Raw genomic sequence first — 18,425 nt, 5'->3', positions numbered from 1 at the left:
TGTGGAGAGTTGGTGGAGGAAATGGTTGGTATCTTGTATATAGGAGGATAGGTTCCCGGTAATAGGTTGAAGGTGTTGGTCTACAAGAGCAGAGATTCTCTCAGTGAGGGCACAGTAACTGGCCACAATGGGTCATCCTGGGTGGTTGGGTTTATGGACTTTAGGAAGCATGTAGGAGATGAGAGTGTGGGGAGCAGTAGGGGTAAGTAGAGAGATGGACTCTGGGGAGAGGTTCTGGGATGTGCCTAAGGATTTGAGTAGCAACTGGAGATCCTGCTGGATTATTGGAATGGTGTCACTGTGGCAAGGTTTGTAGGTGGAAGTATCTGACAGCTGATGTAGTCCTTCTGCCAGGTAATCCTTGTGCTTCAAAGCAATGGTGGTGGAGCCTTTGTCTGCAGGTAGGATTATAAGGTCAGGATCAGTTTTTAGATGGTGTACTGTGGTTCTTTCTACAGCTGTAACGTTAGTTTGCATGTTGAGGGATTTGGGGAATGATGGTGAGCAAGGTTTGAGGTTAAGAAACTCTGTAAAGTTAACGGGGGGTGGTTTGAAGGCAGTACAGGTGGATCACGGTTGGATAGAGGAGTGATCTGAGTTAGGCAAGGTTCAATATTGGTTTTTGGTTGAGCCTGATTGTTCGGGTCGGTGGTGAAAAAGTGTTTCCTCTGTAGGGACTGGGAGAAGGAGAGAAGGTCTTTAACAAGTCCTGCATGATTGAATTTGGGAGTGGGGCAAATGTGAGGCCTCTGGAAAGGACTGATATTTCTGTGGGACAAAAGCTTCTGTAGGAAAGGTTCATGACTGTGTTAGGGGTCTGTTTAGGTTCTGGGTTCTGTGTAGTGGTGAGAGGGAGTTTTGGAGGGTGTGGTAAGTGTAGTAGGTCTGTGTGATAGTGTTTGTCAGCTAGGAGGGGACATGTGGGAGGTTTGGAGGTTGCTGTAGAGGTGGTGGACAGTGGTACTCTGAGGCAGGAATAGGAAGTGAGCACAATGGAGGGCTTTTTGAAGTGGTGTTGTGCATGTTGCTCAAGTTCCTGCAGGGCAAGAGCTTCATTGTGTGTTATGGGTTCCAGGAATTTGGGATTACATAGCAGGAGAATTTTGTGGATGGAGAGAAGGTACTGCAAGGAGGATTGGGCTTCGTTGATATGGTTTCACAGGATTATGTCGGTGAGGCCTAAGAATTGGTGGAATCTAAACAGGTGTAGGTCACTGTGGAGGGAGGGGTGGCAACCAGAGATGGGTAATTTGATGGTAAGGCCATTAGGGGGGATTTCATGAGCCAAGCAACAACACAGGAATAGTATGAGTAACTGGGATCAGGCTAGGGATAAGGAAACTTTTCTGTATTGATGCAGATGGAAGGAGCAAGGAACCATGCTGGTGCAAAAAATGTGAAAAATTACGTAAAAAAGTAGAATTATGTCCAAAAAATTACGCAAAAATACACCCTAATACATGTGAAAAATCACAGAAAGGATGAAATGGGTGCACAAGGGGAAAAAACGAGATGAAATCTAATGAGGACAATGACAGCAGAAGGTGAAGACTCCCTAAAATTGGTGACATGTCACAAGGATCAAAATAGAGAATAACTTATAATTAATAAATATATGATTATTACTGTAGGTAGCAGGTTTGAGGGCAGATAAGCATGAATAAGGGGGATGGCAGATGTGACTGGATGATGTGGATTTAGTGAGTGCGAACAGGGATAGAATGGAGAAAGTGTGGGGGGTGGGGAAGGGTTTGTAGGTAGAAATACAAGATAGTGTGGCACCAGAAAGATGTGGGAGATAACATGCAAAAGTAAGGGAACTGATGTAGGGAGAGTGATTGGTTTGAAAGTATAGGATTAATTATAACGGCGAGAGTAATGTGGGACATATGGTGCTGCACCAATAATCAGTGTGGTCTTGACGCCGTCAGATGCGCACGGCCGAGATGGTTGATAAGGGTGGCTCATAAGTAGAGTGTACAGTCCAGTTTGTAAGGCAACAAGAAAAACACAGGAAAGAAAAGAAAGAAGGTTGGACAATTGAGTATAGTGATGCAAAAGAAAGTAGTGGCAGAGGAAAACAGCACAGGTTAGAATCGAAGAAAAGCCGTCAGGTAAAAATCAAACAATGGAAAATCCAGCATGGAATGTAACAATATTAGAGAAGGAACGTTGCCACTCACCATATAATGGAGATACTGAGTCACGATAGGCACAACAAAAAGATTCACAGAGTTATAGCTTTCAGCCATTACAGCATTTGTCAGCAATAGACACATATACACACACGCACACACACACACACACACACACACACACTCACACAAATGCAACTTGCAGGCCATATGAATGACCACCGACAAACTGTGGCCAAAAAACAAGTGGACCACCCTGTTGCTGAACACGCTGCCAAACATGATATCTGTCATCTCAATGAGTGCTTCACAGCCTGTGCCATATGGATCCTACCCACCAACACCAGCTTCTCTGAATTGCGCAGTTGGGAACTTTCCCTGCAATGCATTCTACATTCCTGTAACACTCCTGGCCTCAACCTTTGTTAGTCACTGTCCTCACCCATCCAGCCCCCTCCCTGTTCCCATTCCAGCAACACACAGCCATCATTTCACCGCCACAACCAGTCTTTTAATTTCTTTTTATTTCTCTGCTTTCCGCTACTTATCCCCGCTCCCTGCTTTCTCTCCTGCCCTCCATCTAAACTGCAGAACTTCACTGTTCACCACCCCCACCATACTATCCCTCCCCTCTCCCCACCCCAGCCTCCTCCTTACCTCCACCCAGTTGCCACTGCCATCATGCACTGGTGCTGCTGCTTGCAGTGTGGTTTCAGTTATCTGAGATTGCAGACGTGTGCGCAAGTTGCGTTTGAGTGAGTGAGTGTGTGTGTGCGTGATTGTACGTCTACTGCTGACAAAGGTCTTAATGACCAAAATCTATAATTGTGTGAATCTTTTTGTTGTGCCTATCGCAACACAGCATCTCTGCTATATGATGAGTAGCAACTTTCCTTCTCTAATATTCATATTAATTCATTGATATGAATTGAGAAACGTTCATCTGGGTGAGGTCTCCTAACCTTATATCCTCACTGTGTAAATTAGTGAAACTTAGCATATATCAAGACCCATAAAGGAAATTTTTTGATAAAAGTATTATAAGAGGTTTCCTCAGTGTCTAAAATTATATTAGTAGTTTTGCCAAGACTATAGTATATTCTTGGATTTTGTCTTTATGGCTTATGGTTTATCTATTGAAGAAATTTCATTTCAAGCACTGGATTACTAATTTATAAAACTGAAGTGTTATTTGAATTGGATTTATGAAAGAGTTCCCCTTTTTTTTAATTTCACATTACTTCCCTTAGTGACACAATATTTTTTCTTTGGCAGATTCCCATACACTGCAGGATGAAGTAAACCCTGGATTAGAGACTGCAGAATCTCTGCATGTTAAAGCCAGTGTATCAAGCACAAAATTAATAGTGATACATAAATATAATATGAAAATATGTTTATATGGTGACTTCAAACCACTGTAAGTTCACAATCAATGGAGGATTCATACTATTACTCTATCCAAAGAACTTATTCGCCACATGAAAGGAAATTGGCTGCTTCTTGCAAATCAATTTATGTGGGACTTAGTGCACTTACTACTTAACATGGAATTAATGATTGAAACCATGTTACAAAGCTGATTTGAAACCAGAGGGAGTATAACTGCAGACTGCAGACTGAAACATAGCCAAAGCCTCACAACAAGCAAAATCTAAACAAATCAAAATTAGCCTAAGAAGAGCCCAATGTAAATTGCTGACTAATTTGGAAGTAAAATTCTGTACACCAATCTACCAAAAATTCCTAAGAAATTTAGGTCTAATGTTAAAACAGTAAATGGATCAACAACTGTAAAGCCATCAAAACAGGGGATGATGAGAGAGTAAATGTATCCAAGTCATCTGTACCGAGACTCAACAACCACAAAGGTATCAAAGTAGGGGATGATAAGAGAGAAGGCTGAAATACTGAATTTCTTGTTCCAAAATTGTTTCACTGAGGAAGATCATACGGAGAGCCCTCCTTTAAAAGGCCACAAGATTGTCAAAGACAACAAAATAAGTGATTGTGGGATATAAAATCTAGAAATCACTAAACAGAAGAAAGGCAGCTGGGCCTGATGGAATACCTACATTGTTCTATGTAGATTATGTGAAAGAACTTGTGCCTCTTCTAACAGCTGTCTACAGAAGACTGTTGGGGTAATGTATAGGTTCTTCATGTTTATAGAAGTGTTGTCAAACACTGACATCAGTCTGTGTACATTTTTGTAACCCATTTTATGCTTGCATAATACTGTTATTGAGAATCTATAAAATGCTTGATTTATTGAAGATAACAAAATTAAGACAACTATTGGCAAGCAAAATCTGAAAAATGAAATGTAGGTATTCCTCAACAAGTGTTGAAAAGGATTTTAATATGATAAATAATGGAAAGTTAAGTACACGCCCATAGCTGCCTGTAGTAAAGTAACTGTATCATTTATAACCACTGTTTTCTGGAGATAAAGATCATTTCAATGTCAATAATAATATTACAAAGCTATTAAAGCAACTGTTGATGTCACTCTAATAACACTTCAAAGGAAATAACTACATGTAAGTATTCAGGAATATATGAAACTTTGCCTGCTGAACATTGTATCTCGGTAAAACACTTTTGTGTCTCTGAAAGATTCCATCTACAAAGGCATGCCACCTGTAGAAAACAGGATCCCTCATATTTGTTGCTGGATCAGCAACAACACCAAATGATTCCTGTAAGAAAAATGAAATTATTTGGATACATATTCAATTAAATTCTCAGTTAAACATAGTACAATTTAAATTATGAGTCCTGAAGTGAGAAGTGCAAAAGCATGAAAGCAAGCCTATCTTTGAGCCAAATTACTGTGCTGTGTAACAGTTCATAAACATACCAATGGAAATGCAGATTCTAGTAATAACAGATTCATAAAGAATAATATGATGCCTTGACTAAAAGTAACACACTTTGTTCACAGATTGTTTAACAAATTTTGCTAAATATCTGTAGACATAACAATTATTCATTGACAATCATAAACAAAATATTAGAAATTTGTCTGTAATTGTAAGCTCTCATGTATGGTAATGATCTATGTTTCTGCAAACGATTACACAATACTACACAGCAAATACTCTGTATTGTATTGTAATCTGTTGACCCTCTTAATTATGTGGCATACAACAAGTAAAATTTATTATTATTATTTATTGGCCTTATGAGCCATTTTTGTATAAGAACTGCACATTATACTGCTGTACAAAGACAATACAGATTAGGGTTTGATAAATGTAATATTATGATGTGATGGAAAATAACATGACATGATTATGATATGAGGTATGTTATGGTAGACGAATTGACATGATGTGATGAAAACATGCATATACATTACACAAATAAGATATGACATAAGTATATAATTAATGTATGTCAATACTCTGTTAATCAGTTTCATCTTCCCATGTCTTAAATAAGCAAATACAACACGCTCACATGCACCCACATGTGTGTGTGCACATGGTCGTCCCGTCCTCCCCCCTGTCCCACACACACACACACACACACACACACACACACACACACACACACACACACAGACACACACACCCACGCACGCACACACACACACACACACACACACACACACACACACACACACACACACACAATCTGCAATGTTTCATATATTTAGGAATGGCTGAATTATAGAGGATGGGATGCTCTCAGAATGGGCTGCAAGGTAACGAAGTGTACAGACATGTAGAATGTAGATTTTTATGTAAAAAAACTCAATGTAATGATTTGTGTGACAGCACTGTCTTCAACAGATTATGGCAACCCCAATATCAGAACAGGGCCACACTCTTCCTTATAATAATAATCATGTTCAGTTGCAAACATGGGGAGGTCAGTTCTGATAAATATTACACGCTACAAGTGTCAAACGCTATGAACAACAATGGCTGGACTAAATGTGCTGTTAGTGATACACTTACCACAATGAATAATATGGATGCTACTTCGACAGTGGGAATTGTGCTGCCATCAGTATGTGGGCAAATGGAAATTTGAACAGATAAATAAGCATCACAAATACAGAAGTATCATGGCTTCAAAGCAGACGGGAAAACACCAAGATACCATATCTAAATTCCAAGGAAGGGTCTAAGAAGGACTATACATTTCCTGGAAAATTAGAGAGCATACCTACACTGTATTTCTATACATGATGTTGTGGTATGGTGATGCTCAGTGCAATAGGAGGGCTGCTTGTCAATTGTGTGCAGAGCATTTTTCACACTGCCAGACACCTCCACATTCCTTCATTGCTACATTGAAGTGCCTCTGAAGAGGCTGTACTCCATGCAGTATAAGTGGATGTGATGATGAGTACCAGAAACATATCAGGTAGATTGCAAGTGGATTAGGAAACTGTCAGGCGTCTTCTGCATGAGCAGCAGCTACACCCGTACCACCCACAGAAGGTACAGGCAATGAAGCCACAGGACTTTACATCACAAGCCCACTTCTGCAGGGGTTCTTGCACCATTGTGTGGATGAGCCTGGGTTCCCATGGTGGATCCTTTTCATGGGTGAAGCCAAGTTTCCAGGGAAGCTGTTCTCAATTCCCTCAACAGTCATGTGTGGGTTGATGAAAACCTGCATGCTGCATACCCCCATGGATTCCAGGAATGATACAATCTGAAGATTTGGGTAGGTTTCCTTGATGGACATGTAATTGTGCCATATCTTCTTCCACCACATCTCACTGATGTCACATACTTGCAATTAATTGATGACGTACTGCATGGGCCCTTGGCAGATGTGCCACTGCATGTGTGTCAAAATGTGGCTCCAGTACAATGGCACACCATCTCATTTTTCACGTGCCATCCAAGATCATCTGAACCAACAATCTGGCAATGGTGGACAGGTTGTGATGGCCCGATTGTATGGCTTGCACATTCTCCTGACTTGAACCTGCTATACTACTACCTGTGGGATCACATAGAATCCTTGATTTATGAGATCTCTGTGGCTTCTGAGGACGATCTACAAGTGCAAGTTATGGCTGTGGAAAATGCTGGAGGACCATGAATTGGTGATCATATGTAGCAAAACATGGTACTGAGATGCCATACGTGTGTTAATATCAGTGGCTGTCATACTGAGCGCTACTGGTAAGTGTATCCAGATGACAGGCACCAGCAGTCAAGGAGCAATGTGTGTTGTGGTATTTTGCATGTAGTGGGAAAACAGTACATTTCAGGATGTGAGTTTCTATGCTCTAATTAAACACCATGGTACCCACTACAAATCCTCAAAGCCAGTAAAGGGAATATACCAGTTATGATATTCATGGCAGATACAGATACATTTGTCTGTACAAAAGTTGTGTGTGTGTTTGTGTGTGTGTATGTGTGTGTAAATTATTAATCTTTTATTCTATAAATTAATACATGTGAAGGAGACAAAATCATTACTATTAGGCTGTTGGCCTTCAAAGCTACTGTATGGGGAAAAAGTTTTCATTGTCAACTTGAAAGAATAAAGTTGAACAATTAATTTCTTGTCTGTTTGGCAAATGGATATTTGCAGAGCTGGTACACATTGAAAACCCTATACTGCACTACCACAGCACACCATTAAAGCAGACATTAAAAAATGACTCAAGTTGTTGATAAAGTGGAGGTGGGATGCACCATTTTGCTTTGTCTCCTCTAGCAGTGCACTTTGATAATGCAGAGCAGAGAATTCAATGCATGTCAAAACTGGAGAGCTGTATTTGCAACAAACAACAAATTAATTTTGCAACTTTGTACTTTTGAGGTAATAATTAAAACTTTATAACCACCTCTCATATTACTCGGCAGATGATGTTTTTCTCTGTTTAATATACACTGTCATTAGAGTCTGAATAGTAGCATGGTGGAACCACACCAGTTCCTATAATATCACTCCTGACAGAAATAAATTTTTTTCAGATATCTAATAATGCAGGTAGGGTACCATGAACACTTGAAATTCCTAAATTCTTGTATCTGCTGTAATTCACTAAGTTTTATTACTCAATGCATTTCTTTCAGACCACTGATGATAACAGCATAATTGGTTTTCGAGAAAACATTTTATATAACAAAATAAGCACAATTTTAGTCATATAAACCATCATCACTTCAAGATTTGACCCCCACTAGGAATTATTTGTTGTAGGGTTGGCACACACAAATGTTATACTTTTTTGAAAAACTATTTTATCCTATAATATTCAAATCTTCAAATTCCACACAAGATCATGAACTACAAGCCAAATGAGGAAAGAGATAGTGGAACACCTCAGAAAAGATGGGAATGATTTTGTTTGTGAGTTCAGAAAAGGCAGTAACCTAATACTGAAAGGAAACAGATGATGGTGGTGGTGGTGGTGGTGGTGGTGGTGGTGGTGTTCAAATCTTAAAACATAATACTTTCAAAATTTCAGTGTGTTGCCAATTTGGAGCTCCATTTTTTTATGATTCTAAAAATTTATCAGTTTCCTAAAAGTAGTTCATAAAATTTTTAAATTATAAATTTTAACTTTCCAAAAATTTATTTGTGGGCTTTAGTAGATCCAGATGCATGTGAGAGCTTCTGCCCCATAAAACAGAACCAATAATTATATCAATTGAAGAGGATACAACTTATGGTTAAAGAATTTTACTTCACTGCTTAACATGTTTATGATGTTTTTTTTTTAGTTTTTATGTTAATATCTATAGTGTAGTAGCTTGTATTTTATCATTTTGTAATTTCTGTCCTATCCACATCTTTAAGTAATGTATCCTGTAACAAAGCTAATAATAATCAATTTATGATAGAAGCAAGCCATGTGAAATTCTTGGGCCTAAACCTCGACAATAGTTTACAGTAGAACACCAACAGACTTCTTGTCATAAATCACATACCCTAACTTTTGCAACGTTATTGTATTTGGTGCCACTCACATGGACACAAGAAAGATGGTTTATCATAGTTTTTTGGATTGGTTATTCATTAGGGGATAATTTTCTTGGGAAATTCTACAAACACACCAAGGTTATTAATTCCTCCGGAGATAATCATTAGAAGTCCATGCTGCCATAAAAATGAGTAATATCATAAATTATTTAAGAAATTCAAAATACTAACGATTCCTTTATCAAACATTTTATAAATTTTGATTTTTGTACACAACCAATATAAACTTTAAAATATCTGCTGTAAGTACAGTTATAGTACACTACAAGGAGAAATTCAAACTTTCATCACATCAGTTAAAGCTTTATGCTCAGACACCACTGTAAATGGGGCTAAAAATTCATAATACGCTAAAAGGTAGGACCATATTAAACATGAAATTTGGATTTCTACAAAGATTACTCCAAAACATTTTAGGAGAATAGTGTTGCTATCCCATTCTATTTTTGAAAGCAGAAATCACAATCCACTACTGGCTTGCTGGGCCTATCATAGAGATGGAAAGAAACACCCTGGTGGAATGATAAAACAAGGGTATAGTACAGAAGAAGAATAGAGCCTTTAGGGTATGGTTCCAGAAGAGAAGAGACAAGAGAAGAGTATCAAGCAAGAAAGAAATAAGAAAAAAGAGTGGTGGCGGAGGAGAGAAGAAAGTGGATGGAACAGTGAACCAGAATGATGGAGGAGGGTCAGAAAAGGTGTTACATGGGATGATCAAAAGTAAGAGGAAGAACGATATGACAGATTAAGCCCGAATGGAGACCTGGATGAGGAGGAACAAGCTGAGGAGAAAGAATAGCGGGTGCAGCAGGTAAATGGAGAGAAATGGAAGAGGCATTGGGAAACCTGAAGGGAAGGAAGTCACCATGGTTGGATGAGCTAAGTGTAGAAATGGTGAGAGCATCAGGAGAGGTGGGGATACAACGGCAATAGCAAGTAATGAAAATTGTGTGGAGACAAAAGATGATCTCAGATGACTGGAAGAAGGGAATAATTGTCCCGGTCTTTAAGAAGGGAAATAGAAAAGAGTGCAAGAACTATTGGGGGATAACACTGATGAGTCATTGTGCAAAGATTTTTAAAAAAAATTTGGATGCACGAATTCAGGTAAAATTAGAAAGAAGGATGAGAGAAGAGTAACATGGCTTCAGAATAGGAAGGTCCATGGTGGATCTAATTTTTGCTGTAAGACAACTGCAGGAACAGCATTATGAATATGGAATAGATCTACTAATGATCTTCTTGGACATTGAAAAAGCATATGATAGTGTATGTAGAGGCAAAGTGTGGAAAGCCCTGGAGAATAGAAGAGTAGCAAAACATATTATTTGGAGGATACGGGAAATGAACCATGAGCTGTGTGAAAGTGTGAGGAGAGAGATCAGCTTGGATTGAACAGAAGAATGGCTTGAGACAGGGAAGTGCACTTTCACTATTACTCTTCATTGCAATGACTGATGATATATGAGTGCAGAAGCACAAGTGATTGGTGAAGGAAAGATGAAAGCTATGGTGCTTGCAGATGATCTGATGATTTGGGAGAATAAGGAGGAGGAAGTACAAGAGCAGTTGGACATATGGGAATGAACAGTACAAGAATATGAGATGAAATTTAGGATAAGTAAGAGTGAGATGATTATCACAACAAGGACGAAGGAGAGAGGAACAACTGGAATAACAATTGGTGGGGCATGACTGAGTAGAGTGGAGAGTTTCAAGTATCTAGGAATCCTGATACAGCAATATGGAAAAAACGACAGAGAAATAAACGAGTGGGGGAGAAAAGCAGAAGCATTTTTCAAGTGTGTCAGAAGCCTGATATGGAGCAAGGATGTACAACAAATCAGTAAAAAGATTATACACTGGTCATACCATGTCATGATCCTGACATATGCATCTGAAACCTGGGTTATGAAAGGAAGGGAGAAAATCAAAGTACAAGCTAGTGAGATGAAATTCTTGAGGAACAGTATTGGAGTGACAAAAATAGACAGGTTAAGAAATGACAGAATGAAGGCAGAACCATAACAGGAGGAGACAGAGAAATCAAGGCTGAGATGGTATGGGCATGTTAAACGAATGGAGGAGAAGAGGATACCCAGGAGGATACATGAGATGAAACTGGAAGGAAAGAGACCAAGAGGAAGACAGAGAGACAGATGGCTGAAAGGAGTGGAGGAACATGTCCAGAAGAAAGGAGAAGACTGGACCAAGGTGAAGACAGAGAGATAGTGGTAAGAGAGAAGACGATGGAGAGGCTTATGTTCCAAAATGACCTGGCCAGAGACTGGAAACTGTCCAAGATGATGATGAGTGTTGTTATCCCATTGAAGAATTCATAGAAGACAGTCTGGCACTTTGAATAAAAGAAATCTGTGGACTTTTAAATCTATAACTAATATTGCAGTGTTGTATGTATTGAACAAAAGAAACCTGCAAACTGTTACCCTACAACAAATAATGCAGTGACTGATTGATTCATTGTTTTTTATTTGGTCCCATTTGATTAAATTTCGTACAAAGTGTGTACTTGCAATATAGGACAAGTCAACTTGAACCTATTTTCTTGCAATATTTAACCTATTTATTACAGTTTAAAACATCAAAGTGGCAATACTTATAATAATGTTGCATACATCTTTCACCCATTTTTTAGGTCCTGAAAATTATTTACACACTACATTATACTCATATTTACATTTTTCTCTCAGTATTCATGTTCTCATGTTATTTACATATCATAATATGTTCAATTAATTACAGTACCTCTATAACAATAACAGTAGCATTTTTCATTACTTGATACATATACTCTTCTACACTATAAAATTCTTTTTCCATTAAATAATCCTTTAAAAGATTTTGGAATGTCTTTTTGCTCACATTGTCCTGAAAACTCTTTGGAAAGCACTTTGTAAGGTAACAGGGGATAATATGGAACTCTTTCAAGTAATTTAAAATTTAAAGCACGGCAGCAGAGATAATATGCTGGGCAAAATAGACCGGAAAATATTTGTTTGCATTTTGATGGACGTTGTAGTTCCGTTGGATAGTGTTTTGGTTTTCTTTTAAGTGCAACGAATTATATAAGTGTAAATATTATAAAATACTGTAAACGAATTGTGGCCATGTTTAGCAATTATTTTGACTACTGTGGTGTCATGTGACCCGACTCAGGACTGTGGATGTGAGCGGGAAAATCGGGGTCTTTTGTCGTTGGCCGTTGTGGTGGCGAGTTGGGAGCGGCAAAGTGCCGCGAGTGCAAGCATGGACGCCAGGGTATGCGAAGGAACAAAGTGAAAGTGTGTGGGTGTGAGACAAACAGTGTACGAATTGCACCGATTATTATCTGTGAACTAAAAATGCATGGCCACAACGTTAAAGTGTTTCTTTTGAATAAATAAGTTTCAATCTGAACGTGTATAGTTCAATTCACTGCTCTTCAATAGCCAGCCAATATCAGACTCAATAATAGGGGCGCAAATGCAACCGTTTACTACCAACCCCCTTTACAGATGAGCCATGCGAAAAATAGGTAGTAAACGAGCCCGAGTTCAGTTGCAATTGGGGGCTCGTCCGGGATAGGACTTTCTTCCATATTCCATAGTATTTTGGAATCGAATGTCCGTCTGATGTTAGGCTTTTGAACAGTCAGTGTGGGAGCTCTGAGCTAAATCGGTGCATTAGCAGTACCGGAGTGTTTGTGCTGGACAAGATATGCGCTGCCCCGTGGTTACGCCGATATAAGGCCACCACGATTGTGAAACAGTCAGTTACACAGTCTGATGAGTCGACCACGTGTTGCTGCGGGTAAAACCACCGTGCTTGCCGTATCCACGTGTTGCCGCCGGTAAAATAGTCGTCCGTGCCGCGATACGTGCTGCCGCAAGAAGAAACCGTCGTCCGTGCCACGTCCATGTGTTGCTACGGGTAAAGCAGTCGAAGCTGTATCCACGTGCTGCCGACGATCAACGCCGTCGTCCGTGCCACCGACCAACACGACTACATGCTGCCAGGGGCCTACGCAACATGTTCTCGCTCCTGATTGAGTTTGCTGTGTGTCCACGCCGCCGATTAAGATTCATTGCATAGCTGTGCTGCGGAGCTCACTGCAGACGTCGCGTCACACGAGGATTTAAAAGATAAGTACAGCCAGCAGCTACATTGCAAAATTGTGTCCTTTCATTAGCCATGGCCGATGAGACGCGTGAATCTCAAAGTGAAGGCGAATCAGTGGATGTTAGGAGTACCTGTAGTAGCCCTAGCATGCCAAAAGAAATAGGCTGGATACCAGGAAGTGACCTCAGCACATTTTTTGTAAAACTTACTAGTAAATTAGGAGAAATAGACTCGAAAATAGGGAATATAAAAACTGCAATAGTTGAAGAAATGGATTCGAAAATAGGGGATATGGAATTAAGGCTTAGTGATAAAATAAAGACAGTGAGTGAAAAATTTGATCAGCTAGATCTCAAATTCACTCAAATTACAGATAAAGATGAAAACACAGTTAAAATTGTTGAGGGAATTATTAAGAGAGTTGATGAGGTTGAAAGAGGCCTAGTAGCCAAGGTGGACACTGTGCAAAGTAATCTTGTGGGGCAGATTCAGGTACAGGAACAGAAATGCACATTATTTCAAAGACAAACAGAGGCAGACATTGAATCCATTAAGATAGGAGTGCTGGATTGCCATAAGGGAATTACTGACAATAAGAAGGAATTAGAAGGGGAAGTAAATGTCTTGAGGGAAACAGTTAATACTGTGGCAGCAGGGAATGGAAATTTATTGTTGGGATATCCTCTGGGGCATGGATTTCAGTCAAAACCTTTTAATGGGGAGAATAAATACCATGCAGTTGACTTTCTAGCTGCGTGTAAGGATAACTTTGTGACAGGGATGGGTGAGCAGGCAAAAATTAAATATGTTAAGAGGCAGTTGGAAGGGGGAGCTCAAACAAGGGCAAACCAAAATGATGATAAATTTTGTGATTTTAAAACCTTCGAAAACCTGTTCTTGAACAAATACTGGGGCCAAGCAAAACAATTAAGATTGCAAAACGATTTTTTGAATGGATCTAGTTACAAGAGTGGAAAGGAAAGTATGAGAGAGTTCTGTGTTAGAGAACTGAATAAATTAAATCATCTGGATAGGCCACTGGGCGTATTAACAGAAATATCTACACTAAAGAGATTACCAGAGCATTTGCAATGGGATTTGATTCACAGTGCAACAGATTCAGTGGAAGAATTTCGTAATTTTGAGGAGAATATAGGAGGGAGGGAGGAAATCTGCAAATAGTCTGTTAAAAAAAAAATGTTGAGATTTTATTAAAATTTCTAATGTATCTGTGGCACCTGCAGTTGATACTGGTGTGTGGGGGTAGGATTGTTGCTGGGACAGTCATGTAGGGCAATCACTAAATATGCAAATTGTAGAGGCATATGGGAAATAATTAACTTGCTTATTATAAGATGTTCATGAGGAAAGTGAGGGAAAGAACACTAATGGCTAAGTGGATGCTAGTAAAAGTTTATGACCTTGGTGAGTTTGTTTGCCATTTATGATTGAATCTAGGTAGCCATGGAAATGTCATAAAAGAATGGGTTTCAAGATATTGCCAAATATTATGTGAAAATTTATATAGGAATTCTTACAAAAAAAATTGAGTGTATTTATGTACAGTGATACTGCTGTATGGATGCTTAAAAAAATATATATATATATCTGCATCTGGGAATAAATTCTCTTGGTGTGGGGGGGTAGAAGTGTCGGAGGTCCTGATCTGGGAACATTTGAAGGGTGAAATAGAATATATTTAACTATGCCATGTTTGTGTTTGATTTTTGTGCATGTTCGTCATTTGTACAAACCTTAATAAGAACTGATCAGTGAAAACAGGATGTTCCAGGGAGGATTTGGATAGCCTGATTCCTGGGAAATGTGGGTCTGCATGTCTAGGCAAGATTTATGAGGATTTGATTAAATTTTGATAGGATGGCTTGGCTAATGAGAGGAAGCACAGTGCTGTTGGCTGACAAGTTTGGAAAGACTGTATTCCAATGAATAAACCTGTGAACACAAGGATCTGGTTACAACAACTTCGTGCAACTTACAGAAACAACTGTGTAAAAAGTGGAAGTGTTAATGTGCAGTGGTGGGCAACCTACATATAGACTAACATGGGCATTTATTTTGCCTGCCCAGTCACTCAATAGGATACTATCTAATTGTATATTTGAGTTGGATACATTGTTGGATTATGTATGTATGTTTCCTAATGACAGTACATACACTGATTAACTCACCACTATAACACTGTTCTACGTGTTTTGGTGCCATTATAGTTATAATTAAAATATCTAATATATAAAGTAATATGGGTTCACTCCATTTGGTGCTACTTCATGTTGCCGTTACTAAGGTAATGTCTCCATGAAGTGGGGGTATGTAAGGTAACAGGGGATAATATGGAACTCTTTCAAGTAATTTAAAATTTAAAGCACGGCAGCAGAGATAATATGCTGGGCAAAATAGACCGGAAAATATTTGTTTGCATTTTGATGGACATTGTAGTTCCGTTGGATAGTGTTTTGGTTTTTTTTTAAGTGCAACGAATTATATAAGTGTGGTGATAATTTGTAAAATTATATAATGTATTTAGATTTAAGTATTTAAATATTATAAAATACTGTAAACGAATTGTGGCCATGTTTAGCAATTATTTTGACTACTGTGGTGTCATGTGACCTGACTCAGGACTGTGGATGTCAGCGGGAAAATCGGGGTCTTTTGTGGTTGGCCGTTGTGGTGGCGAGTTGGGAGCGGCAAAGTGCCGCGAGTGCAAGCATGGACGCCAGGGTATGCGAAGGAACAAAGTGAAAGTGTGTGGGTGTGAGACAAACAGTGTACGAATTGCACCGATTATTATCTGTGAACTTAAAAATGCATGGCCACAACGTTAAAATGTTTCTTTTGAATAAATAAGTTTCAATCTGAACGTGTATAGTTCAATTCACTGCTCTTCAATAGCCAGCCAATATCAGACTCAATAATAGGGGCACAAATGCAACCGTTTACTACCAACCCCCTTTACAGATGAGCCACGCGAAAAATTGGTAGTAAACGAGCCCGAGTTCAGTTGCAACTTAACGAGTTTGACACCTGAGTATCGAGGACCTCTTTCAGCAACTCTCAGTCTGCGTTGTATACTTCTCAGCTGGACTTTATTTCTTGTTTCTTATGCATGAATGTCTACATTTCTTTCTAATACTGCATTTCCTTTTATTAATGATATTATTGTTTTGTAAATGTATAGAGATGGAAATGTCAGTATTTTTAGACTATGGAAAATAGTTCTACACGAGTCTCTTTGTTTCTTGTTCAAGATGGTCCTAACAGTGTTTTTTTCCTTCTTCTTCTTCCTTTTTTTTTTTTTTTTTTTTTGCTGTATTGTATGTATCAGCATTTTTTATGCACTTTCACAAAAAACTGTTATCTATAATGGATAACTTTCTTAAAGTAGTGTAAAAATATCTTCTGTTAATCATTTAAAAAATTCCTGATGTTGCTTCTGTAGAACTGATTTAATGATCTGTACATTGCATGCAATTAGACTAATAAATCACATTTCACATTAAAAAGCCAGCATGGACAAAGCCACAGTCAGCTGGAGGAGAGTATTCAACCAGTGAAAATACTGTCAATTTACTCAGTTAGTGTCCAGTAGTCACTATGTTGTAATTCCTTTCCATTACTCAATAATATCAATTCAATGAGTCAACACTATTGAATTTAATTGTTTTATTTTACACAGTTAGGTAAATGAACTTGACAAAAACTGGAGTAAACAAGAACTGTCAATCATAAAAAGAAAGACTAGACATAACAGTGGTCAGATGTGTCTGTAATCCGAAGAACAAATAAAATACACTTTGCATCTTAACCCAAAGTTGATGCTTCCCACACACACAGACAGTGTTGGGTATGTCTTCTACCACTACTGGCATCTGACTGCAAGCCTTCTTACAATCAGCCATGCTGAAGAGCTTAGCTGTGGCTAGCGCATTAGTGAAATCCATTATATTAGGGACTAGATTGCGGCTCGGGATGGTATGAGTGTTTAATGTATGATAATATGCACAGGGGATCCAGATACTATCTTTATTTTTTACCAGATACAATGGTGGTGCCCATGGGCTGCCTGAACCAGCTTGTAGTATCTCTGCAACTGATTTGGTTACAGCAAAATGGTCGAGTGCTAATCTTTTCGGCTGTTGAGAGATTGGCTGGCAAGGTGTGCTGAACTTTACTTATCTGGCTGTCAACTTCTTCTCCAGCCTCCCGTACAACCATGCTATGTGGCAAGGAAACAGTATTTGTAGCACCTTTGGCAATAGTACCTCTAATCAGTTTATCATTCACAGTTACCTGTGACATACTTAGATGAATCTCCATGCTTCACTGACTAATGAAGTCTGCTCCTAATATCAGTTCTACCACATTTGTGATCATGAACTTCCACTTGAACTTCCTGTTAAAACCTGGATTCACTTCCACCTCACAAATACTGTACATGGTTACAGGTGAATTGATGGCTGCTGTAAAACAGATTGGCACAGCTACCAATGCATTTTCATCCTGGCTGACTGGTAGTGTGATTACATCACAACCCAAGTTGATTAGGTAGGATTGGCTTGTTTTTTTGCCCCTTACATGTAACCGGCACAATAATTTGAGCAAGCAGATCAATTATTTGCATGCATGATTGAGTTGTCATTAATTAGTTGTCCAATAATGAACACTGTGGCTTTGCTTGTAATTTGGAGCTCTTGCAGAATTTCATAGCCTGCCACACCTATTGCAGGCTGCTGAAGCTGTTTGAGTATGCACATTGGGACACATGGCCCAATCACCAACGCACCAATGATACCAACACACTGGGTTGTGCTGCTTCCCTCATACCACCTTGTCCATCAGCTTCTTTGTAAATGATGGACGCCAATTCTCTTCATCTTGTCTGGTGCAGGTTCACTTACCAACTGTCAGGGCCAACAACTGCTTCTGCAGTTCACCTATTTGGCATTTTAAACTTCTAAGCCATTCAATTATTTGCCACTCCTTCTGAATAGCAGCTACACCCCCCCCCCCCCCCCCCCCCCCGATTTGTCATCATTGGCTACCTGCGTCACTACTAAAGTGATGCTTGATCTATTATCACATCCACTTTGTCCACTACTGCAAGTATAAGTTATCATCTCTCTTACAGAGGAGAACAGCTGTTTTTTTTTTTTTTTAAAAAAAAAAAAACATTGCATTATG

The 18,425-nt window shown here is 39.0% G+C and overlaps 1 protein-coding gene across 1 annotated transcript in view; it reads right to left on the bottom strand.

Annotated features, from left to right (window-relative positions):
- LOC124545236 (phenoloxidase 2-like) overlaps positions 1-18,425 on the bottom strand; it is a 261,009-nt gene that overhangs the window by 111,646 nt on the left and 130,938 nt on the right. The window contains exon 9 of the mRNA XM_047124106.1: positions 4,709-4,837. Within this exon, the coding sequence (XP_046980062.1) occupies positions 4,709-4,837 (129 nt within the window). The remainder of the gene's footprint in view (positions 1-4,708; positions 4,838-18,425) is intronic.

Source organism: Schistocerca americana, chromosome 8, assembly GCF_021461395.2.
Source record: "Schistocerca americana isolate TAMUIC-IGC-003095 chromosome 8, iqSchAmer2.1, whole genome shotgun sequence".
NCBI classification, from domain to species: domain Eukaryota; kingdom Metazoa; phylum Arthropoda; class Insecta; order Orthoptera; family Acrididae; genus Schistocerca; species Schistocerca americana.
This window is presented reverse-complemented; position numbering and strand designations above follow the sequence as displayed.